Source organism: Canis lupus, chromosome 20, assembly GCF_011100685.1.
Source record: "Canis lupus familiaris isolate Mischka breed German Shepherd chromosome 20, alternate assembly UU_Cfam_GSD_1.0, whole genome shotgun sequence".
NCBI lineage: Eukaryota > Metazoa > Chordata > Mammalia > Carnivora > Canidae > Canis > Canis lupus.
Window position 1 is genome coordinate 6,482,940 of NC_049241.1, and position 27,499 is coordinate 6,510,438.

The following is a 27,499-nucleotide window of genomic DNA, read 5'->3' on the forward strand; positions in this document are numbered from 1 at the left end:
ACATCCGGCTCCTTGTGGGGAGCCTGATTCTCCCTCTGCCTGTGTCTCTGCCTCTCTCTGTGTCTCTCGTGAATAAATAAATAAAATATTAAAGAAAAAAAGAGAGACTTTAGATCTTGTAGACCAAACATCTCATTTTACACATGAGGAGATGAGGCTAAGCTAAAGAAGCAAAGGAGAGCACAGGTTCCTAGATCACCCCTGGAATTGGGACTGCAGGACAGCACCCAGGTAGGTCTCTTCCTGCTCCTTGCATTCTCCATTATACTTGCTGTCCTTGCCATTCTTTGGTTTTTCAACTTGCTTTGATTGTCAAGACCAACCCCTCAGACTTTTCTTGCCTTCTCTGATTCTTCCCATCACCCCATCTGACCTTTAAGTCCTGCCTGCCCAGATTCCTGCCTCTGGATACCTGCCTGAGCTCCCATAGCTCTCCAGCATCGCCAGCAAGCGGATGCCAGCTCTGCCTGACAACCTCTGTCCTGCTGCAGCCCACGCCCTGGCATGGCACTGAGGCATGTGGGGCCTCATCTTTCCAGCATGTGGGAGAGTTACACAGACACCACAGCAATGCCAAGAAGGCCCACGGCAAAATCCCAGAGTCCTGGAACAGCAAAACTAAAATGGCAGCCAGTTAGGTCCGTGGGAGCTAGTTAGGTCCGTGGGAGCTCACCCTACTCTACTCCACTCCACTTTTAATCTCCAGCAGTCCCTGTCAGCTCAAGGTATTGGACTTGGCATCTAACCCCTGCCTCCTTTGGAAACTTAGATTAAGTCACAAGCACACAGTTACCAATTAAACAAATGTAATATCTGATAAGGGTTATTTCCTTTATGCATAGACAAAAGAATGGATTTTGGAGCTGGGGGTGGTGTTGGCAATGAATAGGAAGATAATTGTTCATTACCACCACTTCTTCAGTGAATCGGGAAAGACTTCTTGAAGAAATGAGATTTCAGAATCAGTCTGAGCTTAATATGTTATCCTTAGCCCTCCTGAAAATAAATGCTTTAATTCAACTCTTGTGTCTCTGCCTCTAAAAAACCCAGATGGAGTGATAGGATTTTTAGATAAATTTGCAGCCATATGGGATGGTGGCATTCTTGCTTTCTCTGGAATGCTACCTTCATTGATTGGGCTATTTCTGCTTCCAAAATTCCAGGGCATAGCCTACCCTGACCAATTTATAACAGTAGATGTGCTCAGAGACACAATGATGCAAGGCAGAGCCTTGACAACCCAACTGAGGCCTCCTCTCACACCAAAAACAGCCACAATAAAGAAATAAAGAAAATATGGTCAAAAGTCATCCTCTCAGAGGGACCCTCCTTTTATAGTCACCAAATTTGTTCACTCCCATTAACAAACAGAGAACAATATATAAAATGCCATTAATGGGGCAGCTGCTTAATGAAAATGAAGGGAAAACTTGGTGTCTGGCCAGGGAGCCTTGCTGTTCTCATGTGATGCCAAAGGCAATGTGCTGCGATTGTGAATGGGTGAGAATGTGAACCCTCACCAGATCCCAGATCCCAGGAGGGACAAAGCCTTAGGCATAGGCTCTCTAATCCTCCCACCTTGGCCTCTGGCATAGTTTTGGAACATAAAGCAGGGGACTATTTTCTTTAAGAGATCCTAAATACTAGGAGAATATAACAACCAGACTGTCAAACTGGTGACAGATACTACTATTATTCCTAGTTTACAGACAAAGAAATCAGGCACAGAGAGGATTACTTAACAAGAAAAGAACTAGCAATAGCAGAATCAGCTCCTTTGGCTATGAGGGAGCCAAATTCTAGCAGGTATTGAAAGGGTGGGGAAGGAAAGGACTAGGGCTTATTATGTGCAGTAGGGAAGGTTATATGACTAGGGAGAAAAGGGAGATCCCTAGAAAACAAACTTGATAAAAGCCTCAAATATGCTCTTCCATGATTAGTAACACATTCAAATCATACAACACTTTTAGCCTGTTTCTGCAAAACTCTAGGATTCTTAGATGCCTCAGGCCACAGAGAAAGGCTGAATAAGTGGTGATCAGGAACCCAACCCTCCTTCCTCAACCATAGCAGCTCCCACTGACTCCTCATTCTTTGGTCTTTGTCTTACACTGTCAGGTCTCCCTGGCTTCTAAGGGAACAGTGAGTTCAAGTGTGAGGAAGCCATCAAGAGCAGAGGTAATGGGTCCGTCTAATTAAAAAAAAAAAAAACAAAAAAAAACACCCCCTCCAATTCCCTGGGTGATGGAGAGGTTTGGGGTCTGAGCACTTTACAGTGACCCTTGGCAAGCCAGTGTGATAGCTGAAGTGATTTTTGAAAAACAAGAGGAAGAGGATGTGATTAGGAGCAGGTGTTTCCTTCTAAGAGGGCAGCCTGGAGCCGCAGTTGTAGGAGCTGGATCCCCACTGGCCTCAGGCCTTTCTAATAGACCATTCAGAGGCAAGAAACGGTATTTTTATTCTTGCATCTTATGACTGAGGGCATCACTTGCAGACCTATAAGGACTTCTTTACAGAATCTTTGCGTGACTTTGTTGTGAGGCCAAAGGTCCACTCTGCAGCAAAGATACCTCAGCCCATGATAATGTTTTAGCACCCACCCTACCCCATGTCCCATCTGAAGCTCCTCTTACATCCTCTCAGCTGTGCCGAGTGTATCTTGATTACCAGCGGTGCCTCCTGGGGGACTGGGAGATACAGGACCTGGATCCAACCCTTTAACCTGGGGGGAAGGGGACCTCACTCACCACCCATGGCTTGTCACAGAAGTTGTAAATTGATTCCAGTGAGTTGATGCTGGGGAGGCCTGCATACTGCATACCAATGATAAGGTGGCGGAAGTCCTCATTCTCTGCCATGCCAAATGCATGCTGCCGGATAAGCACAAAGTCTGGCCGGAAGGACCTGGTAAAAATGTAGAGGCAAGTTTCCCATCAACCAGCACCTCAGGTCATATGCCAACTTACCTCCTATTTCCAAAGCCCTAGACAGTTAGGTATTATGGCACTTCTTAAAGAAGATTCAAGGAATAGATATCTGAAGCTCTCATTCCTCTGGATTAAGCATTGTCTTTTTCTAAGGTACAAATTCCCTCAGGAGGGAAGAAACATTTTCAGACCCTCACACCTTAAGTGAACAAGAATTTATGTGGTCCCTATGGGGCAATAAAAGAGCAGAAGTTTCTTGTGGCTTCAGAGTTCATGTTCCAAGAGGGTCCCAGTAGACTTTGAAGACATATTGCCTGACTTCACCACCCTGCTATGGAGATTCCTGATCTCAGTGTCCTATTCTGACTCTTTAAAGCTGCTCCTTAAAATAGGCAATGCCCTCATCAGGTCCCCACGAGAGCAAGGGTCCAGGCTGGCTGAGAACAGATGCCAAACTTTCCAATGTTATTCTTCCAAAGTGTACGCTAGGGAGGGGTGCAAATATTTTTCGAAGAACTGAGGTTGAGCAATGGCTACAGGAAGCACTGGGAGTACAGAATGTTCCCATGCATGGGAAGGCTCCCTGCATTTCCCCTCTAGCCAGCAAAACTCCTCAGCCGCTCCTTGCTCATGCCCTTACTCCAGGGGAACGCCACCTTCCCAGAGAGTCCATTCTGTGGCAGCATTCTCCCTCAAGGCTCTGGAGCTTGCCAGCTTCACACAATATGCAAATACCTACCTGGTTCTTTGCCCAGGCACCCATCCATCCCCCCACGTACAGCTGCAGTACCACCTGGGCTCAGAGATTGGTCTTTTAAAGTGGGGGTGGAAGAAGCTCTCCTTAAACTTCATGCCCATGCCCTCTTCAAGGAACTTAGCATCAAGTCAGGATGGTATATACTGGAGCTGTTCTGATTTCCTTGTGCACCAGTTCTGGGAAACTAGCCAAAGTCAAATCTTACATGGCAGTTTTAGGTACTGAGCCCTAGATTTCCTACACTGGCCAGGTCTTAAGTTCCTATACTTATAACTGGAAGGGCCTGTCTTATTTTTGCCAGATCCCTCCTGGAACCCTGCTATGGAACTTTCTGTCACCACCTGCTTGTATGCATATATCCCTATGACTCATTCTACCTACAGTTGTAGGGGCCCATCATTCTCTCTTGAGCTAACTCCCCACCTGGATGGACATTTCTTTTTCTGTCCTCATCTCTAGGATGGATGAGTTTACATTTCCTGTTGCTAGGTTCCAGACACCTGAACTTTGCCTTCCCTGTCACTGAGCCAGTCCCTATTGGACATCGGAGACCTCAGTGTCAGGATGCTGCAGACTGAGGTAGGGAAGAGGATGAAGTAAAGATTCTTCCTGGAGCAAGATTCTGAAATCTGAAAACCTGATACCATGCTGAGCCCCTGGGAAAAATGACACTGTGGAAACCATTTTTTCCCATCTGGAATTCTCATGATCTCCCTCACAAAATTGTTGTATTAAACTTGGTCACATCTATAAGTTACCCAGCATACCACCCGGCATGTAAGTGCCTGTAACTACAAATTTTTCTTCCATATACAATGTCCTTTCCAACTTAGACTTTCCTATCAGAATTCCCAGGACTGAAGAATATAGAAAGAATACAGGGCTGGGAGTTAAGGGAATTCACATAGAAACACAAGGCTCTTCTACTGACTCACTGAGTAAATCTAAGCAAATCAAAGTAAAATAGGTTGAACTAGAATTTTCAAACCTTTTTTTAAAGCAATGGAATCCTATTTTCCAGGGTAAATATACACAGAGATAAAAGCACAAAAACCACACTGGTGGAAGTGGCGCTGGAATCCTAGAACCCTCTGATAGGAATCTGATTACCTCTGAATGAGTCCTGAGTTCTTTCTCTACCATTGGATTAAGAGCTCTCTGAGAGCAGTAGCTAGTTTTCTCTGCCTTCCTCTACCACTTCTACATAGCATACATCATTAACTTCTGTACAATATATCCCATCCCGCTCCAACACTTGACTTTGAAACCACCTTTGCAAACCAGAGACAATAACTCTGAAGGCCAGGACACTGAGGACAGAAGGAACCTTACCGGACAACCTTTGTGCCGTTCCGGAGTACCTGCATATCCACAGCATAGGTCCCATCTGCATGGGCCACCAGGTTGAGCTCTGAAAATTCTGCCTGGAAAATAACAGTAGGGGATAAAAGGGTAGATTTCATGTTATATATACATTTTTTTACTACAATTAAAATTGTAAAAATAAATAAATAAAAATAGTAGGGAACTAAGGCCATAGTCTTGGCTTTACCAAGTTCTCCACAGAACAACAGCAGCCCTCCCACCAAACATTTACTCAGTTTTCAAAGCATTTTCACAAACTGATTTCATCTCACTCTCATAGCAAGTCTTTGAGGCAAGGAGGACAAAGATAATTCTCCCCATTTATAAAGAAGCAGTTAAATGACTTTCTGGACAAACAAAACTTATTGTTGGTAGAGATAGGAACAAAGCTCAGGTCTTCTGACTCCTCTGTGCTGCCTTTCTACAAAGTAGGAGTGCAAACTGGGGCAACATGTCCTCTGTCAGTTTCAACATAAAAACACCAGATTTTAGTATGGCAACTGGGTTTTACTTCTGCTCTGCCCCCAGTTAGCAACATGGACTTTAGGCAAGTCACTTGTCCTCCTGCAAGGGTGGGAGGGGACACCATTGTTTCATCTATAAAGTGGGAATAATTTTTAATCAATCCTGACTATCTAACAAGTTGTTTTAAGAGCTAAATGCAATAATGGGTGGGAAAGTACTCTGTAAATTATAGCACACTGTGTAAGGAATGATGAATAACTTCTATTATTACATAGAAAATACATGCATTGTTGAAACTGGACATCCCCTTCTCCACCCAAATGGACTTCTCTATTTATCATGAAGCAAAGGGTAGAGGAAGATTTAAAAAAAGGGGGCGGGGGGCTTTCAGGGCTTTACTACATTAAATGAAGAAGGTGTTTTTAAAAAATTCTCTCTGAAGTGTAGCTTCATGACAAGTAGGCACTACTGCAGGTGCATAACTGAATGACAGTTATATACCAACCCAAGAATATTATGTCACCAACAATATGGAGATGTGGCCAAGTGTCCCAGGAAGACATTCTCCTAAGGTCTTCCTTAGCCTGAGAATCCTGCACTACAAGAGGCCCTAAGAACCACATTCCTTGCTTTTCTACAGACAACAGGACCATGAAAAGAAATCAGGGAAGTTGAAAGGCAGCCTTCATGGCCATATCTCATAGAGAGAAAAGCCCCAGGGAAAGGGGTGGGGGAAAGGAGATGGAGAGCCTGGAATCCAGTGACGACTCTGAAGAACTAGATGGTTCACTCTGAGATGTTGAGAGAACAATGATGACGCAGATGTAACACTGGGCCTCAGGGTAATTACCTGTTCCACTTTGATGTCATAATCTCCAAGGACTTTTTTACCCCGGAAGCACTTGGCCCTGAAAAAGAAAACAACCCACACAAGTTAGTTTTGTACAAGTATTTGAGATCATAAATTTACTATCATAAAGAAAAGGATCACAGCAGACAGAACCCCAGAATGAGAGTCAAGAGACCTGGGATAGGGTTGGACCGTAACTCAACTACTAGAGCATGATGAGACAGCCTCAAGCAAAGCACTTCTTTACGCTCAGTTTACCCATCCATAAAATAATCCAATGCACTATTTCACTCCCAGCTTTTGGGATTTTATGATAATACCCTTTATCTTTGGGCTACAAAAGAAGTCTAGAGAGCAGCCTGGGTGGCTCAGTGGTTTAAGTGCCCAGGGCGTGATCCTGGAGTCCCAAGTCGGGCTCCCTGCATGGAGCCTGCTTCTCCCCTGCCTGTGTCTCTGCCTCCCTCCCTCTCTCTCTGTGTGCCATCATGAACAAATAAATAAAATCTTAAAAAAAAAAAAAAAGGAAGTCTAGAAATAGGAGTTTCCCTAATATGATTCCTGGTAAAGATCAGGTCAGTCTCACACATCTCTATACTTTTCTTATCTTCCCCCATCCTACAACTCACTCTGATTTTTTAGTTGGGATCCACCCTTGGAATTTTAGTGTTTTTTTTTTTTAAAGATTTTTATTTATTTATTATTTATTTATTTATTTATTTATTTATTCATTCATTCATTCATTCATTCATTCATTCATGAGACACACACACACAAAGGCAGAGACATCGGCAGAGGGAGAAGCAGGCTCCCTGCAGGAGCCTGATGCGGGACTCAATCCCAGGACCCCAGGATCACGACCTGAGCCAAAGGCAGATGCTCAACCACCAAGCTACCCAGGCATCCTGGAATTTTAGTTTTTAAAGAAACTGTTAACATTTTACTGCTTCATATGTATACTTTCAAAAAGGATTTGAGGCAATTAATAATTTAAGAGGCAAATATAACCAACAAAGTAAGGATTAAAGGACAATGAATGACAAAGTGTTAATTATACCGGAAAAGAAATTTTAAAAATTAGGAGGCTGAGGAAAGTTACTATAATTGAACAGAAAACCTATACTGTATTTCTGAATTTCAGTTAAGAAAACTACTCAGTCTGAGTTATACAGTACTTATTATTTTCCTATATTGTCACAGATCTAAAGGAACCTCACATTAATGCCTCAGGAGCTTCAGAGCCCCTTGTCAGTGGACCATGTTTATGTTTATATTGATACCCATTCCTACTTTACCTTTAATCTCCCCATTTCCCACAAGATTTTTCTTATCTATCCACTTACACTAGTTTTCCATGTGTAAAAGGGCCTTTCCACACTATACCTGCTAGTGAGGTTGGTCTTTCCCAGTGCCTTGAAATTTCAAATTAGTTATGTTTCACTGGAGGTTTCTAAAAGCCTCTCTCCAAAATAAAGGGATAAACATTTATTGGGCATCATGTTCTAGGAATTGTGTGAAAATTGCTTTCAAGAACATCTCATTTAATCCTCATAACAACTTACTATATAGGGATAAAGGTCTTCATTTCTGAGATGAGGAAACCAAGACTCGGGAAAAAATAGCCTATCTAAGGTCACATGGCAAGTTAGTGACAGAGCCAATATTCACAACCAAGTTTGAGTCCTGTGTTCCTGGGACTATATAGTACTGTCTCCCTCTGCTGATTCATTCTCTCCATCTTCACTCCCACCCTTACAAAAACTGATTTGTGTGTTGCACTGCATGTTTTTTTCTCCATTTTCCTTCTTCCGCTCAAAGGGACTTAATGTTGCGAGCACTAGTTCCACTACAAATACTTCCCACCCTGGTTCCTGTGAACTACCCAGGATGAGGCCAGGCTATTTCCTTTCCTCTCTGGGTTCTGGAACAGTCCGTTCTAGGAAGTTGTCATTTGTCCTATTCAAGTCCCTGGCCATCCTCAAATTGTTCCTCAGAGGCACTCAGCCATCATCACTGAAGACTATCCCTCAACCTTTGCCCCAATACTTCACTAAGCTTCATCAGCTTGCTTCCAGAACCCTGTTCAACATTTATAGCTCAGCAATCCCCTCCAGCAAGGGGCCTGTACCCCATCCTGTCCCTTTGGCTACTGTTCTTATTTCTTTATTTATGGATTTACATGATAGTCTATACATGGCACTATCACTCCTCTATAGATCTTGGGCTCTGTATGCTTTTATCCAGGACTTTAAAAAGGAGAAATGGAGTAAATGACCCTGGAGTATCACTCCTCTATAGATCTTGGACTCTGTATGCTTTTATCCAGGACTTTAAAAAGGAGAAATGGAGTAAATGACCCTGGAGGTTCCTTTCTTGTATTGATGAGATATGTCTACCTTTTTACCAGCAATGCTTTCTGATGCTTCCTGTCTCAAAATAGCTCTTGTTCCGTGAGGTTAGTCTCAGAGACATTAACAACAACCTCTCATTCTGTATGAAACCTTGCACTTTCAAAGCACATTCCTTGCCTTATTTGTTCCTCACAACTTAGTGAAACAGCCGGGGCAGATAGTACTCTCTGTTTGACCGATGGGGAAATTAAAACCCGAAGAAGTAAAATAATATGGCCAAACCACAGAAAAGTTCATAGGAGCTAAGTTTACAACTAAGAGTTTATATCTATCTTGGCTTACATGTTGCCAAGTATTTTAATTTGCTAACTTACTTTGTGAGTTTAAAACACTGATGTTGAAGTATATTTATAGATTCTGGCTTGGTTTATCTGCCACTTCCTGCATCTGCCCATTGACCAAGTTGGCTAACGATACTGTTTTCATGCCTTTTCCCCGCCCCCACCTCTCCAATGATCTTAATGCCTTTTCCTTAAGGTAATCTGTCCTGTTGAAAATTTTAGTCTGTGTTTCCTGACTACAGGTCACTGACCTCTGTTGGCTGAGCACAATCTTATGGAAAAGGAGTCAAAGATGGCAGGCAAATACGGCACATTCTCCTAGCTGTAGTGTTTGGAAATTTAGGTTCCAGGTTTTTTCATGAAAAATCCTGATACTAAGAGAGCACTGTTAGGATATAGTGTGTTAGAATCCAGGGGAATTGTGAATCACAGGGCTCTGAAATCACAGTCTAGGTGGGAATCCTAGCTGTACCCTTTCCTGGCTCTATGACCTTAGGCAGTGGCTTAAATTAAAACAAACAAACAACAACAAAAACACAAAGGTCATATGGTGAAATTAATCAATATACCTTTAAAAGTACATAAAAGAATACGATAAAAAATAAGTATCTCAATTCCCATTTCTTTTTCATCACACATAATCCCAATTATCAGTTGCAAGCATATCCTTCCAGTGTGGGGAAAATGTCTGCACCTATATCCTTCTAACATACATATAGCGTCATGCTACATAAACTCTTCCTTTTTGAACCTTGATTTTTATTGCACTCAGAAATACATCTTAGTGAAATGCTTTCAGCACATACTGATGGATTTCTTTCTTTTTAATAATTGCATGAAATTCCATTAGAGGGTCATACAGTAATTTCAGCAATATATATTGGTGAGTGTTTAGATTTTCAGTTTTTGTGTTGTTTTTACCATTATAAATGATGCTATAATGGATAACATTTAAGAATATATCCATAGGAGTGTCTCCTGGGCAGCACAATCAGTTAAGCCTCTGACTCTTGGTTTCAGCACGGGTCATAATCTTAGGGTCCTAAGATCAAGCCGTGCATTGGGCTTCATGCTGATGGAGTGTGCTTTCTCTCTCCCTCTCTCTCTGCCCCTCCCCCTCTTCTTTAAAACAAATAAATAAATCTTAAAAATATATGTATCCAGGGGCGCTGGGTGGCTCAATCAGTTAAGTATCTGCCTAAGCATCTGCCTTCGGTTCAGGTTGAAGATGTGAGATGTGAGAGATGTGAGAGATGATGTGAGAGATCCCCAGGACTCTGGGATTGAGACCCACATCAGGCTTCCTGCTCAGCGAGAAGTCTGCTTCTCCCTTTCCCTCTGCTGCTCCCACTGCTTGTGCACTCTGTCTCAAATAAATAAATAAAATCTTAAAATATATATATTTTTTGGGGGGGGGGAGGGGGGACGCCTGGGTGGCTCAGGGTTTAGGCATCTGTCTTTGGCTCAGGGCATGATCCTGGAATGCCTGGATCCCGGAATGTCACATCGGGCTCCCTGCATGGAGGCTGCTTCTCCCTCTGCCTATGTCTCTGCCTCTCTCTCTCTCTCTCTGTCTCTCATGAAAAAGAAATAAAATCTTTATATATATATATCCCTAGAAAAAAAAGAATGTGTTCACAGGATAAATATTTTTTCCAGCTGTACTGAGATATAATTGAAAAAATTGTTTGTATTTAAAGTGTACATTGTGGGGATCCCTGGGTGGCTCAGCGGTGTAGTGCCTGCCTTTGGCCTGGGGCATGATCCTGGATTCCCAGGATCGAATCCCACATGGAGCTCCCTGCATGGAGCCTGCTTCTCCCTCTGCCTGTGTCTCTGCCTCTCTCTCTCTCTCTCTGTGTCTCTCATGAATAAATAAATAAATAAAATCTTTAAAAAAAATAAAGTGTACATTATGATGACTTAATTTACCTATACTTTGTGAAATGGGATTACCACACTCAGGTTAATTAGCACATCTGTCACCTCACATAGTTACCATTTGTGTGTGTGTGGTGAGAATGCTTAAGATCTACTCTCTTAGAGAATTTCAAGTATACAATACAGTGTTATTAACTATAGTTACCATATTGTACATTAGAAGGATAAACAATTTATTGCAGAATTGTTGGTGCAAGGAACACAGTTACAGCTTTTATTGACATTGCAACACTGCCCCCTACCCCATGCCACCCCCAAGAAAAATATACCATTCTTCTCAGTATTTGAAAGTTTGGGAAAGTTACTTCACCTCCTTTAGTTCCCTTCTCCTTCTCCCAACCCCCACAGTTCCTTACATAAACTGGGCTCAGAGTAGGACTTTCTGACTGGCAGTGTTGTAAAATCAGCCTAAATTCACCTTCTTTGCTCCATCTTAAAAAGAACCTTAGATGTACATCCTTGAAGCACAGACTAAAAATATCTATGGTGCCTGTGTTGTCAATTTCCCTCTATTGTAACATTTTCTTAACAAGCCTAGCAGCTGAGGATCTATGTGGGTTTAATGGCTTGCAGCTTCCTTGATGGGCCAGTCAAGGAACCATATCACCTTACTGCTAAAATGAGTAGAGGCTTCTAGATTTAACTCTTCTTATTCAAGGCAATGAATATGCTCACCAATTCCTATCCAACTAGGGCTTGTGAGGCTAAGGATTTCAGGCACTTCTCTGCTAAGGCTCCCTCAAAACTTGGCCCAACTTAGGCAAGCTTAACTTAAATTTTCCCTGTTTTATGCATAGGATAATGGAGAAAGGTCTAGAAATAGGAGCTAGTGGGGTTGGGTTCAGGCATAGTTCTACCACTTTTCAGCTGTGTGACTTTGGGCAAGTATTGCCTCTCTGAGCCTCAGTTTCTTCATGTATAAAATAGGGTTAATAATAATTGTAATACTGAAGCAAACATTCACTATGCACTAGCCAATATTCCAAGTATTTTATGTATTTTACCTCATTTATTAATACCATACTCACATGTTGTTGTGAAGACTTAATAAAGTCACATGAGAATAACTGACATGAAATTGTTTTGGAAACTCTGAAATGCTATGCAAATATGAAGTACTATTAGCAAAATGCAACAAACATTTATGTACCAGGTATTATTATTGTTTTACTATTACTACAGCCAACACGGCCTCTTCCTCTTCTGAACTTTCATCCCATTTATTGTCTGCTCACGATATTTGGCTCATAGTATTATCATCTGATACCAACTTTCAAACTCAGTTGTCCAATAACCTGGGACATCCCTCTCCCACTCTCAGCTCAGACAACTGGATTATGTAATAATGCTCAGAGTAAGGACCATCCATCCATATGTGAGCCCTGGATTTTCCAGAACATTTATGATTTTAAATAATGATTATGTCCTATTGACAGCTTATATGATTTGAGCTAAGACCTATACAAACATAATGATCATATCTATAAATTTCCAACTCCTTCACTGAGCTATGTACTTACCTAGATCACAATCAAGGCTTGCTTATTGACTCGAGATGTTAGGAGTGATTTTTTTTTTATTGGAGTTCAATTTGCCAACATATAGCATACCCAGTGCTCATCCCGCCAAGTGCCCCCCTCAGTGCCCATCAGCCAGTCACCCCAACCCCCCGCCCACCTCCCTTTCCACTACCCCTTGTTCGTTTCCCAGAGTTAGGTGTCTCTCATGTTTTGTCACCCTCATTGATATTTTCACTCATTTTTCTCTCCTTTCTCCTTTATTCCCTTTCACTAATTTTTATATTCCCCAAATGAATGAGACCATATGTTTGTCTTTTCTGATTGACTTATTTCGCTCACCATAATACCCTCCAGTTTCATCCACGTCAAAGCAAATGGTGGGTATTTGTCATTTCTAATGGCTGAGTAATATTCCATTGTATACATATACCACATCTTCTTTATCCATTCATCTTTTGATGGACACCAAGGCAGGAGTGATAGTTTTGGCTGGACAAATGTAGAAAACCAGAAGGGGCCACCTTCAGGACTCAGTGAATTGAGCCTGTCTCTAAAGGCCCAGCCTCTTCCTCTCTTCTCATATGTGAACACCTGAGGGTGTCATGTTCTTTCTTCCCTGTCCTTCCCTACACAAAAATCTTTTCTTAATCTCCATCCACACTGGAACTAAAGGGCCTAAAAACAGTCTATAGTGTAAATCCTCCCTAGGTGCCTGAGGTTTGTATAAGGATCAAAAACCTCAAGCTAGAATATGAAAGCACTAACAAGCATTCTTAGAGCTCTGGCACTAGTCTAGCACCTAGGAAATGCCTGGCACTGGTCTGGATACTTATCTTTAATACAGTGCTTAGCTTCTGGCACTCACCGTCTAACTGGCTTGTTCTTCCAGTCAAGCATCTCTAGGCATCAAGAAGTTAGAAAGCACACTAGAAATACTAGAGGATTCCTATTTCCCACCCTATGGTAAAATTGGGCCGGCTGGTCTTGAAGTTTGTGAGGTCCTGTCGCCACCCACTGGCAAGATGTGTACTGCAGACATGCTGTGGTCCCAGCTCACGCACTCACTTAGCTTGCTGAATAGCCACCAATCCCACTGACCCAGGTGCTTATTTGCCACTTTGACTAACTATGCGTGAAAATTCACTGTTTCTTTTAGAAAGTCTGTGTCCCTCAAGCTAGATATTTAGCTTTTTGCAATCTTTAGAAAGAAAGGCTGTGATTTGTCAGTAAGTTCAGCAACAATTTACTGAGTATCCAGTGGGAGGTGCTGCAACTGTAATAAATGCATTAGCAGTTCCCAAGTAGTGAAAGCACCATCTAGAACAGGAGAATGATATCCATTACCAAAATGGGTCATTGCTAAGGTCCCTTTCAACTCTTAAGCTTTATAACTAGTATTCACATGCCCAACTTTCAATCTTTCTTTAAAAATTATTTAAAGCACACAACTAAAACAACAGAAGTTTCATTCAGCACAGAAACATGTACGATGAAAAATAAGTTCCCTCTACTTTCAAGAAGCTCACAGGTTTGTGGAGAACAGAAATATAGACAGGAAGTATATACGTAAATACAGGGTATAAGCTGTAACAGGAGTACCAACAAGGCACTTTTGGAACTCAAAGGAGTTTTCTTTGCCTGCAGAAGTCTGGGAAGGCTCCAGAGAGGGAGCTAAGTCTTAAAGAGTTGAGTAGGAATTTGCCACATGAGAAGGAGGAACAGACTTGAATTGAATGGCTGAGTGTAAAGGCAGAGGGGCTACTTGAACACAGAGCACAGCAGCAGACCTCCTGACTTCAGGGAAGGACACTGTTGGCAGAGCAGTGGGAGCTGCAGGTCCCAAGAAATGGAACCATTGAACTGGCAAAGGGTTCAGATGTCAGGCTGAATAGTTAGGACTTAATGGCTAGCTTCCAAAATTTTTTTTAAATGTTTTTATTATGAAAAAACTACCCTCAATAGTTATCAACATTTTGCCAATCTTTTCCATCTATCGCCGTCACTGTTGTTGAGACTATTGTCTGAGCATTTTATTTTTATTTTTTAAATATATTTTTTATTTTTAAGATTTTATTTATTTGAGAGAGAGAGAGAGAGAGAGAGGCAGAGACACAGGCAAAGGGAGAAGCAGGCTCCATGCAGGGAGTGTGACGTGGGACTTGAGCCCAGGTCTCCAGGATCATGCCCTGGGCTGAAGGCGGCGCTAAACCTCTGAGCCACCCAGGCTGCCCCAAGTGTCTGAGCATTTTAAAACAAATCCCAAATATCATGTCATTCCTTCTATAAAATTTTAAGTACTACCTCTAACTGGGTGGTGATTTGTTTTTTTAACGTAACAAAATATATAGAAAATTTGCCACTTTAACCATTTTTAAGTCTAAAATTCAGTGCCAGGGGATCCCTGGGTGGCGCAGCGGTTTGGCGCCTACCTTTGGCCCAGGGCGCGATCCTGGAGACCTGGGATCAAATCCCACATCGGGCTCCTGGTGCATGGAGCCTGCTTCTCCCTCTGCCTATGTCTCTGCCTCTCTCTCTCTCTCTCTGTGACTATCATAAATAAATAAAAATTTTTTAAAATTTAAAAAAAAATAAAATAAAATTCAGTGCCATTAAATACATTCACAGTGCTGTGCAATCATCATCACTATTTCCAAAATTTTTTCATCCTCCCAAATAGAAACTCTGTAGCCATTATGCAAGAACTGCCCATACCTACCTACCCCTGCCCCCAGTCCGTGGTAACTTCTAATCTACTTTCATCTACAAATTGGCCTATCTTAGGGTAATGACTTTTTAATAGTTAATTTGTTATTTAATAATTGGCAAATACTTTTAACAACTTTACTGAGTCTATATTCAAATTTTCTCAATTGTCTCCAAAAATGCTGTCAAAAATATTAAGCCAGGAGGTGACTTAATCAGTTGTGTCTAAAATCTGAGAGACTACCTTATCTGGAATGTGGGAAAGACTGGAGGGACCACACCAGGCCTTGGGATCATTTGGGAAGCTGATGCAGTAACTAGATATCAGAACGTGGTTTTACCAGTACAGAACAAACTGCGTAACACTCATCTGGCAACTCAATCATTTGATTGATTAGGCCTAGGAACTTTGAAGCTGGCTGGAAAATGACAGTTATTTAAAAAGATGTTTAAAAAAATATTAACTAAGAGGATATAATGAAGTCATAGAAAGTGGTATAGGGCTCCTACTAAAGATGTTCTGGAGATATAAATGAGACCTAAGATAGTCAGGTAGGGCCTTAACATTGGTAAAGGAATTCTTCACTCAAATTCGGACTTGTTTTCTAATTCACGAACCATATAACTTTCTTTCCATATGTGGAGAGATATGTCTGTTATGGATAATTGGTTTAGGAATAAGAAGCAAACAACAGGAATAAGTGAACACTTTTCTGGATAAAAAGTTATGTGGCTACTCCTTGATATGAATTCAGTGATTTTTTTTAAAAGATTTTATTTATTTATTCACAAGAGACACAGAGAAAGAGGCAGAAACATAGGCAGAGGGAGAAGCAGGCTCCTTGCAGGGAGCCTGATGCAGGACTCCATCCCAGGACCCCAGGATCATGCCTTGAGCCAAAGGCAGATGTTCAACCACTGAGCCACCCAGGTGCCCTGAATTCAGTGATTAAGCTGTTCAATCAAATGCTCTGCAACTAAGGTCCTTCTTAGATAGAAAGCAAGCTGCATGGTGTCTTAGTTAACATTCATATAAATGATCTGGAAGGGAGTACAAGGGGAAACTGCCAAGTATGCAGATGGCATTGAGCTCTTCCAGGGATTAAAATGCCAAGCTGATTAGGGATAAACTGAAAGAAGATGTGGACGTGGGCAGAAAAGTGGCAGAGGAGTTTTAATGTGACTAAGTGTAAGAAAACACATTCGGGGAAAATGATTTTATCACAGGATCATGAGTGTTCGACTACAATCCGGTGAAGGAAACCGAAATGACAGGGGAAAAAAAAGACATCGGTTCTGTACGATGTCGCAGGCAAACCACTGAAAGAGCGAGAGTGAAAGGTTAAAAGATGTTGGGTATCATCAGAAAGTTTACTGGAGGGACACCTGGGTGGCTCAGTGGTTGAGTGTCTGCCTTTGGCTCAGGGTGTGATCTTGGGGTCCTGGGATGGAGTCCTGCATCAGGCTCCCCGCTGCAGGAACCCTGCTTATCACTCTGCCTATGTCTCCACCTCTCTGTGTCTCTCATGAATAAATAAATAAATGATCTGAAAAAAGAGAGAAAGAAAGAAAGTTTACTGGAAACCCAACAGTAAGGCTTTCTTACACTCTGACCTCATCTTTTTGTTTGTTTGTTTGTTTTTTGTTTTTTTAAGATTTTTTTTTAATTTATTTATTCACGAGAGACACAGAGAGAGTGAGGTAGAGACACAGACAGAGGAAGAAGCAGGCTCCATGCAGGGAGCTCGCCCAATATGGGACTCGATCCCGGGACTCCAAGATCATGCCCTGGGCCAAAGGGAGGTGTTCACCCACTGAGCCACCCAGGCGTCCCCACTCTGACCTCATCTTGTACAAGTCATAGTACTTTCATATTTCTGACCCAGTATATTAGGTCCACTTATCTAAAAACAAATGACATAATGAAAGCAAAAATGGCCTAGGGAAAAATGAAACAAAATGTAAAGGCCCTGATTTTAGGAAAGACTGAAATAATTTCTTTGGTCTGTAAAGGTAAGGATCTAAAGGGGACAGATGGTTATGAGGGAGGGAAAGACAACACTGAATGACTTCACTGTCGTTCATCCCAGATAATCTATTTATTTCATGTTATTTCATGCCTTATAGGGAAGCTGTCTCAATGTTATTGGCTTTATAGGAAAATGAGGCTCAGAAACTAAGTGACTTGATTAAAGGTAGCAGGGCTAGTAAAATTAAATTTCAGTCCTTCTGATGATCAGATTTAGAAATTATTTACTTCCTCAGGTGGGGACTGTGCTCTATTCCTTTTTGCATTTGCAATACTGTCCTAGTATTTGACACATACTGGATGCTCAGGAAGTGTTTATGGAGTTATTAAATTGAATATAGCTAGACATTTGGAGGTTAATATCAGAGAGTTTAGCAATGCTCGTTGTGAAAGAATCCTGGGCTTGTAGGTCTCTGAGGATACCTACATAGTGAATTTCTCTGGAGTTACATATGTAAGTTCCTCAAGTTATCTGTGGGAAGACTGCAGCAGCCTTAGGTGGTGGATGAGACCCCTTAAGGAAAACAGCAATCTCAAAGCTCTGAAAACGACTAATTTCTGTGTAAGCACCCTGGTTGTGACTTGATTTGGGAACACCAAATCACTTTTTCTGAGCAGATTTTCTGAAGATCTCTATTTTGGGGAATAATTAAATGATGCAGTATAACAAGATAACAACATTATCAAATGCAGAAGAAAAAAGAGAATCCTGTAACTCAGAACACATGATGGGAAGATTAGATGCATTTGTCTGTAATTATAGTGGAGCTACAGAACAGAATGCTTTAGAGTCATGGGACAGATTCTCTTTCCATGACTGGCTTATAAAATTAAATCAGGCTGATTTGATTTTGGAGCAAAATGGGTCAGTATGAAGTTTACTTTAGATAAACATTAAGCAAATATAATTTTTTAAAAGATATTGATTTATTTCATGCTAGATGAACATGATTCCTAGCATTGACAAATCTCTAGGTTTAACTCCAGCATAGGGTCACAAATCATAATCACAATTACTACTACCATCAAAGCTGCATATTTCCATCCCTTTTTAGCAAACTGGATACAAAGGAATGTTCTCTATAATCTGGCCCCACCCTTCTATTTCAAATTCATCTATTTCCATCCTTCAAGACAGCTCCAGACTTTTTGCATGAATTATAAAAAGATACTCCTGGGCGGCCCGGTGGCTCAGCGGTTTAGCGCCGCCTTCAGCCCAGGGTGTGATCCTGGAGACCCTGGATCGAGTCCCATGTCGGGCTCCCTGCATGGAGCCTGCTTCTACCTCTGCCGGTGTCTCTGCCTCTCTCTGTGTCTCTCATGAATAAATAAATAAAATATTTTTTAAAAAAGATACTCCTTCTTCCAGGTGGATACACTCCTGTACTAGGGTACTTAACTTGACAAAAAGAAAGTGGAGCTGAGTTTCATCCCCCACTAGTTTCCTTATTCAAATACCCCTGTATAGTGAAAAACCTGCACAAGCATATGTAGGAGCCCTGTCCTACCACCATCCAAACACTGAATGGTACTATTACATCAATCTATCATTAAGACACTGTTTCTCAACTACCTCTCATCAAACTATTGCCTCTGTGCTTCGGTCCACTTAGAAATCACCTCTTTTGGGGCGCCTAGGTAGCTCAGTTGGCTGAGTGTCTGACTCTTGGTTTCCTGTTAGGTCATGGTCTCAGGGTCATAAGATTGAGCTGTGTTGGGCTCTGTACTCAGTGCAGAGTCTGCTTGGGATTCTCTCCCTCTCCCACTGTTCCTCCCCTCGCTTGCCACTCTGTCTCTCTCAGATATATTTATCTGAGAGATAAATAAGATTTTATTTATTATAAAATCTTTTTTTAAAAAAAAAAGGAAAAAAATTACCTCTTTCTTACAAGATCCATGATATGGAAACAACCTAAATGTCCACTGGTGGACAAATGGACAAAGGAAATGTGATGTATACATATAATGGAATATTATTCAGCCATTAAAAAGGTAATCCTACCATTTGCAACATGGATGAACCTGGAGGACATTATGCTGAGTAAAATAAGCCAGACACAGATAAATACTGCATGATCTCACTTACATGCATAATATAAAATAGTCAAACTCAGAAGCAGAGAGTAGAAGGGTGCTGCCAGGGGCTTAGGAGGGAGAAATGAGATGTTGGTTAAAGATTCCAAAGTTTCAGTTAGGCAAGATGAATGAGTTTTAGAGATATAATGTATATCATGTAACAATACTGTATTGTATACTTGAAATCTGCTAAGAGTTTTTTTTTTTTTTTTTTTTAAGATTTTATTTATCTGAGATCCCTGGGTGGCGCAATGGTTTGGCACCTGCCTTTGGCCCAGGGCGCGATCCTGGAGACCCAGGATCGAATCCCATGTCGGGCTCCCTGCATGGAGCCTGCTTCTCCCTCTGCCTGTGTCTCTGCCTCTCTCTCTCTCTCTGTGACTATCATTAAAAAAAAAAAAAAAAAAAAAAAGGATTTTATTTATCTGAGGGGTGCCTGGGTGGCTCAGTTGGTTAAGCATTTGCCTTGGCTTGGGTCATGATCTCAGGGTCCTGGGATCGAAGCTCACATTGGGCTCCCTGCTCAGCAGGGAACCTACTTCTCTCTTTTCCTCTGCCTTCCACTCCCTCTGCTTGTGATCTCTCTTTCTCTCTCTGTCAAATAAATAAATAAATCTAAAAAAAAAAGATTTTATTTATTTGAGAGACAGAAAGTGAGAGAGCCAAAGGCAGATGTTCACAAGATGAGCACAAGCAGGGAGGAGGGGCAGAAGTAGATGGAGAAGCAGACTCCCCACTGAGCAGAGAGCCCCATGCAGGACTCAATCCCAGGATCCTGGAATCATGACCTGAGCAGAAGGCAGACACTTAGCGAACTGAGCCAACCAACCACCCTGAAATCTACTGAGAGTTCTTAACACACACACATACACACACACACACACACGGTAATCTCAAAGGATTTTTATGCATCTATTGAGATCATATTTTTTCTTATTACATTTGCTGCTGTGGTGAATTACATTGATAGATATTCAAATGTTATATGAACTTTGTGTTCCTCAGATGAACTCCATTGAGTTATCATACATGATCCTCTTTATATATTATGGAATCCAATTTGCTAAAATGCTATTAAGTATTGTTGCATCTATATTTACTGGGGACTTTTGTTTGTGGCTTTGGTTTGGTATCAAAGTAATAATGCTGGCTTCACAGAATTATTTGGGGAGAAAGAGTGTTTGTGGAACTTGTATTATTTCTTTTTTTTTCCCAACCTTTGGATCCGAGAAAGTAATTGTTTCTCAGCCTTTTGGCTAAGATCAAGTGGATCCAGAAGTAAGTCTTACTTTATTATATAATGTCTTTTTGATACCTAATTGATTCCATGAATCAATATGTTACAGAGAATAATTGCATCTAAATTTGTAAGTAAATTTAGTAAGTAAATCTAAATTTGTAAATTTTCCCTTTGCTCTTAGCCAAATTATTGCTAAAATTATTCTGGCCTCAATAAAATTGGATAGACAGTTTCCTATTTTCTTTTCTGGTATAAATATTATGAATTATCTTTGCATGTATCCTAAAACTTATTAAAGATCACTTGAAAATTATTGTTTAAAAAAAGAAATCACCTCTCCTCATTCTTCAAAGGTCAAAACAAGTTCTGCCTCCTTTATGAAATTTGTCTTCCTCTCCTACGGTAGTTTCTTTTTCCTCTGAAAGCTTAGTCTGAAACTTATTTACTTGTCACTTTAGAGAGACACAGCTTAGTATAATCCACTGATTTTTCATCTATGTATGCCTTTTCCTACTGTATCAAAGCCTTCTGAAGGTGCATAATATCTTATATTTCCTCCCTACTTCCCAACTACTCACTCTCACACACACCTCTGCCTTAACCAAAGCATACTTGGGATAGTTAATTTTATGTGTCAACTTGACAGGGCCACAGATGTCCAGATATTTGGCTAAACATTATTCTGGGTGTGTCTGTGAAGGCGTTTCTGGATGACATTAACATTTGAGTCAGAACTGAGTAAAGCAGATTGCCCTCCCCAGTGTAAGTGTACCTAATCTGATCCATTGAAGGCCTGAATAGGAAAAAAAGGATGGTGTAAGAAAGAATTCACTCTCTCCGCCTGTCTTTGACTAGGGCATCAGTCTTCTGCCTTTGGACTCAGATTGAGTCCATCAGCTAGCTTTACATCATCAGCGTTCTAGTGCTTAGGCCTTCAGACTGGGACTGAAATGATACCATCACCTCTCAAGGGTATCCAGTTTGCTGACAGATCTTGGGACTTCTCAGTCTCTATAACTATGTGAGTGAACTCTTTATAATAAATCTTTCTCTCTTTTTTTAAAAAGATTTATTTATTTATTCATGAGAGACACAGATTGAGAGAGAGAGGTAGAGATATAGGCAGAGAGAGAAGCAGGCTCCATGCAGGGAGCCCAATGCGGGACTGGATCCCGGATCCTGGGATCACGACCTGAGCTGAAAGCAGGTGCCCAACCGCTGAGCCACCCAGGCGTCCCAAATCTTTCTCTCTTTATCTACCTATTTACTTATCTCTTTCTATACTCTCTAACGATCTACAGATAGAAGTATAGATATAAGGCAGAAATATATATTACCTATTATCTATGCATTTATTACCTATTTATGTTATCTATATGTAGATATAGATATATAGATACAGATATCTATCTCCTCAGGCTGCTAAAGCAAAATTCCATAGACTAGGGGCTTAAACAATAGACATTTATTTCTCACTGTTCTAGAGGCTGGGAAGAGGTTCTTACTGAATAAGCTGCCACCTTGATCTAGACTTCAGATGGGCTGCATTTCAATGAGTTGCCCAATGGTAGGGCTCAGTGGAAAGAGCGTGGATTTTAAGAGCCAGATTAACCTGCGCTTAAGTCTCAGATCCTCAATTTACTACTTGAACTTGGGCTCTTTATTTCTCTGTAACTTTATCTATAGGATAAAGATAATATGCATTTCTAAAATTTGTTAGATTTAAACGACCCTGTCTTTAATGTATTCCTCAAACATGATAAATTTACCATCTCTTTTGGGCTTTTGTACTTGTTGCAGGGTATATCTTTCCTCTAGACATTTGCAAATTCTGCTGCATCTTACCATCTTATATGTCTTACACAGCTTATACATCACCTGTATTATGTTTTTCCAGACTACCTGAGCTCAGGTAGTCCTATCCCCTCCCAGTCATTCTTTCTATAATCTTCAAAGACATTATCTTTACTTAAAAATTTCCTTGAGGGGCACCTAGGTGGCTCAGTCAGTTGAGTGTCCAACATTTGGTTTTGGCTCAGGTCAAGATCTCATGGGTTGTGGGATCAAGCTCCGTGACTTGAGCTCTGCTCAGCGGAGAGCTTGCTTGAGGATTCTCTCCCTCTGCCCCTCCCCCTACTGTCTTTCTAATAAATGAATAAATATTTTTAAAAAATTCCTTGACTGTTTGTTTATTATCCATCTCTCTGATCAAAATGTAAGTTATATGACAACAGTGACCTTGCTGTCATGGTAACTACTGTATCAATCCCACTCCCAGCTCTATTATAATACCTGGTGCATGTTATGTGCCAGATAATATTTGTTGAATGAATATAAATATGTAAAGTATCTAGCACAGCACGCATTCACACATTGTAAGTATTTTTCTTCCCCCTTTCTATGTAAAAATCATTGGGTTAAATAATGTGCTTGTGTGGGTCCTTTGAAATGGAGAGCATTTCAACAAAATGGATTCTTTATTTGAATGTTGATCAGGCATTTATAATTATAGACAGAAATATGGTCATTTACTCCATTTTTGATGAGACTATCCTCTGTCTTAATGATCTATTTTAGATACAAATCAACATACTAGCTATTAAAGTGTTTATATAACTTTACTCTTATATGAGACTTTAATGACATAATTCCTCAGCCTTCTGAGAGGGAAAATTTTGCTTAGAGGCCTTTTATTTACAAGGAAGCAGAGGCCCAGGGAGGGGAAATACTTTAACTCAAGGTCAAATACCTACTTAGAGGTAAAATTTGTTGCCTTTCCATTCCACCATGCTGCCCCTTTAGAGAAAGAAAGGCAACTCGCAAAATCAAGGAACATTGGAATTGAACAGAGATCCCTAAGTGACATTACAGGGTAGAAACTGAGGACTTGAAATCTATTCAGAGTGCTTTTGAAATCAAATATGATAAAGAATAAAAGCTATGCATTCAGAAGCATAAGTTTTATTTATTTTTAACACTTTACGGATACATTGATTCTGTTTGTGATACTGCATTACAGTTCATACAGCAAATTGCTGGAAGGCAGTTAGAAAAGAGCTCTCTTCATTCTGTTATTATTAGCACAGGAGATTTAACCTTCATTTCCTAGTCCAAGTGAAAACTGCCATGGCTAGTATTAGCAGCCTCCTCACCACCATGGCTCAGTAGAAACATCCTTATACCTTAAGGCAACAATACTTTGGATTTCCAAATCCAAACCCAGGTGGCACATTCCATTCTACAATTTTCCAACTGGCACAAATTCTGGAGGAGATATTACTCACCAGAATAGGTATTAACAATTGAATTTTGGCAGGATAGGAGAATAACTGGCACTGTCCTGGAAGAGATATGTCACATGTTCCCAGATGCACCCAAGTTTAGCAACATGGAACCATGCATATTCTGACTGAAGAAATGGATCTTAGATGGTATTCTCTCATTTTTATAGGCAAAGAAACTGAGGCTTAAAGAGGAAAAATGGCCCAAGGTCATGCGGTGAGAACCCCATGGAAGACAGCTATACTCACTACTGTATCACCAATGTACACAAGGACCTTATGGGAATGCTCATCTCTTCTTAATCCAGTGCTCCTCTTGTTACACCAAATTTTGTCCAGAAAGAAGCTCATGCCTTGGTATAAAAATGCAAAGATATATGGTGCTGTTCTGGCTCTCTTCTCCTCAATGAATTTGTCCATTCTTTCAGCCCCCTCTCATGATCCATTGAAATGCTCCTCACATTTAATAAGCTCAAAAGAGTAGTTTTAAAAATCAACCCAAACTGATTGAAAACTCAGTTCATTTTTACTTAGCATTGAATATATTTCTTTGAAAAGGAGTTTACTATGGAGTGCTATTATAATGAAATACGTTCTATAAACCTTTAAAAATATTATCAACAATTATCTGGGATCCCTGGGTGGCGCAGCGGTTTGGCGCCTGCCTTTGGCCCAGGGCGCGATCCTGGAGACCCGGGATCGATTCCCACATCGGGCTCCCGGTGCATGGAGCCTGCTTCTCCCTCTGCCTGTGTCTCTGCCTCTCTCTCTCTCTGTGACTATCATAAATAAATAAAAAAATTAAAAAAAAATATTTAAAAATATTATCAACAATTATCCAATAAAGATTTATTAGATTAAGTACCCACTATTTGTCCAACAACATGGAAAGCACTGGGTGGGGGTAGAGAAAGGAAAGACTATAGACCTCACCAAGCTCTGGCACAAAGAATAGAAATTACAGCAGTAGAGCAGATTATTTATTGCAGAGTCCAAGCACCAGAATTAAATTAACTACTGCAAAATTAATAATAGCTAATATGTATTAAGTACTTAGCACTAGTTACTATGCTGATTTTACACATCTTATTGAATCAATTCTCACATCAATCATATAAGGTAGATAATATTGTCTCCCAATCTAACAGATAACTAAGGCAAAGAAATAATGATTTGTTCCAGTCATACAACTGCTGAGTGGTAGATTCAGGGCTTATGACCATGATTCCAGAGCAGATCTTATTAATCACTCCACTTGACTTCTAAAATATGAAATTATCCAAAAAAATTTTTAAGAGTATTCACTTTTGAAAATCTAACAATTTACTAATAGTTTTCTAAGATACTCACTTTTTAAAAAACAGATTTTATTTATTTACGAGAGAGAGAGAAAGCATGAGCTGGGGAAAGGGGCAGAGGAAGAGGGAAAAACAGACTCCCCCATGAGCGGGAACTTGATGCAGAGCACAATATGAGGTTTAATTTGGGGCTCCATGTGGGGCTCAACCCCAGGACCCTGGGTTCATGACCTGAGCTGAAGATAGACACTTAACTGACTGAGCCACCCAGGTGCCCCTAAGATACTCACTTTTATGCATGCTTTTAAAACTTTTACTTTTGAATAAATACAATTTTGTAATAAAAACAACTGAGCATACAAATGTCTATTATTATTTTAAAATGGCTTCCTAGCAAGTATGACTTTTGTAATAAAAATATAGCTTTAAAAATAGATACTTATACAAAATAGTAAAGAGAGTATTGCCTAGGCGGCTCAGTCAGTTAAGTGTCTGTCTTGGGTTCAGTTCATGATCTCAGGGTCCTGGGATCAAGCCCTTTGTCGGGGAGCCTTTTGCTCAATGGGGAGTCTGCTTCTCCCTCTCCTCCCAGCTTATGGTCTCTCTCTCAAGTGAATAAATAAAATCTTAAAAACAACAACAACAAAATAAACCCCCCAAAATAGTAAAGACAACCAACACCTTTAGATACAATTTGGTAACTTTCTCACTAATAATCAACCATTATAAATATTAATTCTCTTCTTTTTTTCCATAGCAGATTTTAAGAAAAAAATATTTTCTTCATTAGGCTTCTACATAATTCTCCAATTCTTAAAATTAAAGTTTTCAGTTTCCTTTTAGTTATGACATATATACTTTATTTCTTTCATCACACCTTACAGGATAAAACATCAACTTAAAATTCCTTGTACAATAAAAAAATTAAAAAAAAAAAAAAAAAAAAAAACAGGGATCCCTGGGTGGCGCAGCGGTTTAGCGCCTGCCTTTGGCCCAGGGCGCGATCCTGGAGACCCCGGATCGAATCCCACGTCGGGCTCCCGGTGCATGGAGCCTGCTTCTCCCTCTGCCTGTGTCTCTGCCTCTCTCTCTCTCTGTGACTATCATAAATAAATAAAAAATTAAAAAAAAATTCCTTGTACTTGGGGTGCCTGGGTGGCTCAGTCAGTTAAACATCTGCCTTCAGCTCAGGTCATGATCCCAGGGTCCTGAGATCGAGCTCCACATTAGGCTCCCTGCTCAGTGGGGCGTCTACTTCTCCCTCTTCATCTGCCTCTGCCCCAGCTTCTGCACTCATACACTCTCTCTCTTTCTCTCTCAAATAAGTAAGTATAAAATCTTTTTTAAAAATTCCTCGTGCTCATTGGGGATTTGTTGTTTGATGGATATAGATATTCAATTTTACAAGATAAGAGTTCTGGAGATTGGTTGATCAACAATGTGAATATATTTAACACTCCTGAACTATACACTTAAAAATGATTAAGATAGTAAATTTTATGTTATGTGTATTTTATAACAAAAAAATTCCTTGTGCTCTTTTAGAGTCAAGATACTTAACTTTCAAAGGTATTGATTTAGAACAAATAAAGTCCCAAACATTCAACATGATTTTCTTTTTGTGTTATAGTACAGAAAAGGGAGTGATAAATTCTGATTATAGTATGATGTGGGAGAAATTTCGTGTAGTTTAGAAATTTATATGAATTACATTTTCTTCTTATGTAAAATGTGGAAATTTAATAACATGGCTTCTAAAGGAATTTTCAGGTTCTAACAGCACAGGAGTTAAACAGTTAGTAGGATTTCAATGTGTGATGCAGAAAAGACATTTCAAGTAGAGAAACAGCTTAAAAGTATTACAGCATGAAAGTGTAATTCACAAAACCTGCTAAGTGATGGTTAGCAGGTTATGGTATAATACAGGATATGCATATGTCAGAGTAAAGGACCATTAGGATAGGCTTGAAAGGTAAAATGGAGCCAGTTCCTTGCTTCCTGGTTTGTCAGTGACCAGGGGAGAGGCCTCTAAAGACCTGTGAGTCCAATAATTTGGAATTTGGGGAATGATGAAACAGACACCTTAATAGTACTGCCTTGAAGGGAGATTTCTACTTGAATGTTGTTTATTTCCCAGATTCCAGATTCTGTACTTTGGAGACTTTCCTAAAATAAAGCTGACATCCTGAAGCCAAGAGTAGTTTTCCCCTTTGTGTCAACAATTCTGGTATGTGACTATGTTCACTTTAATGGCTTAAGACTTAATAGTCTGTCTATCATTCATGTGTAGGAAGCTTAAAACTAGGTCATCAAATCCCACTTCCCACATCAATGTACGAATCTACTCTACAATGTTCA

The 27,499-nt window shown here is 40.4% G+C and overlaps 1 protein-coding gene across 1 annotated transcript in view; it reads right to left on the reverse strand.

The window, feature by feature from the left end:
* The window catches only part of SYN2 (synapsin II), a 200,781-nt gene that overhangs the window by 40,749 nt on the left and 132,533 nt on the right, over nucleotides 1-27,499 (reverse strand). The window contains exons 2-4 of the mRNA XM_038565619.1: nucleotides 6,365-6,422; nucleotides 5,017-5,108; nucleotides 2,748-2,904 (exon numbers count right to left, since the gene is read on the reverse strand). Coding sequence (XP_038421547.1) covers nucleotides 2,748-2,904; nucleotides 5,017-5,108; nucleotides 6,365-6,422 — 307 coding nt within the window. The remainder of the gene's footprint in view (nucleotides 1-2,747; nucleotides 2,905-5,016; nucleotides 5,109-6,364; nucleotides 6,423-27,499) is intronic.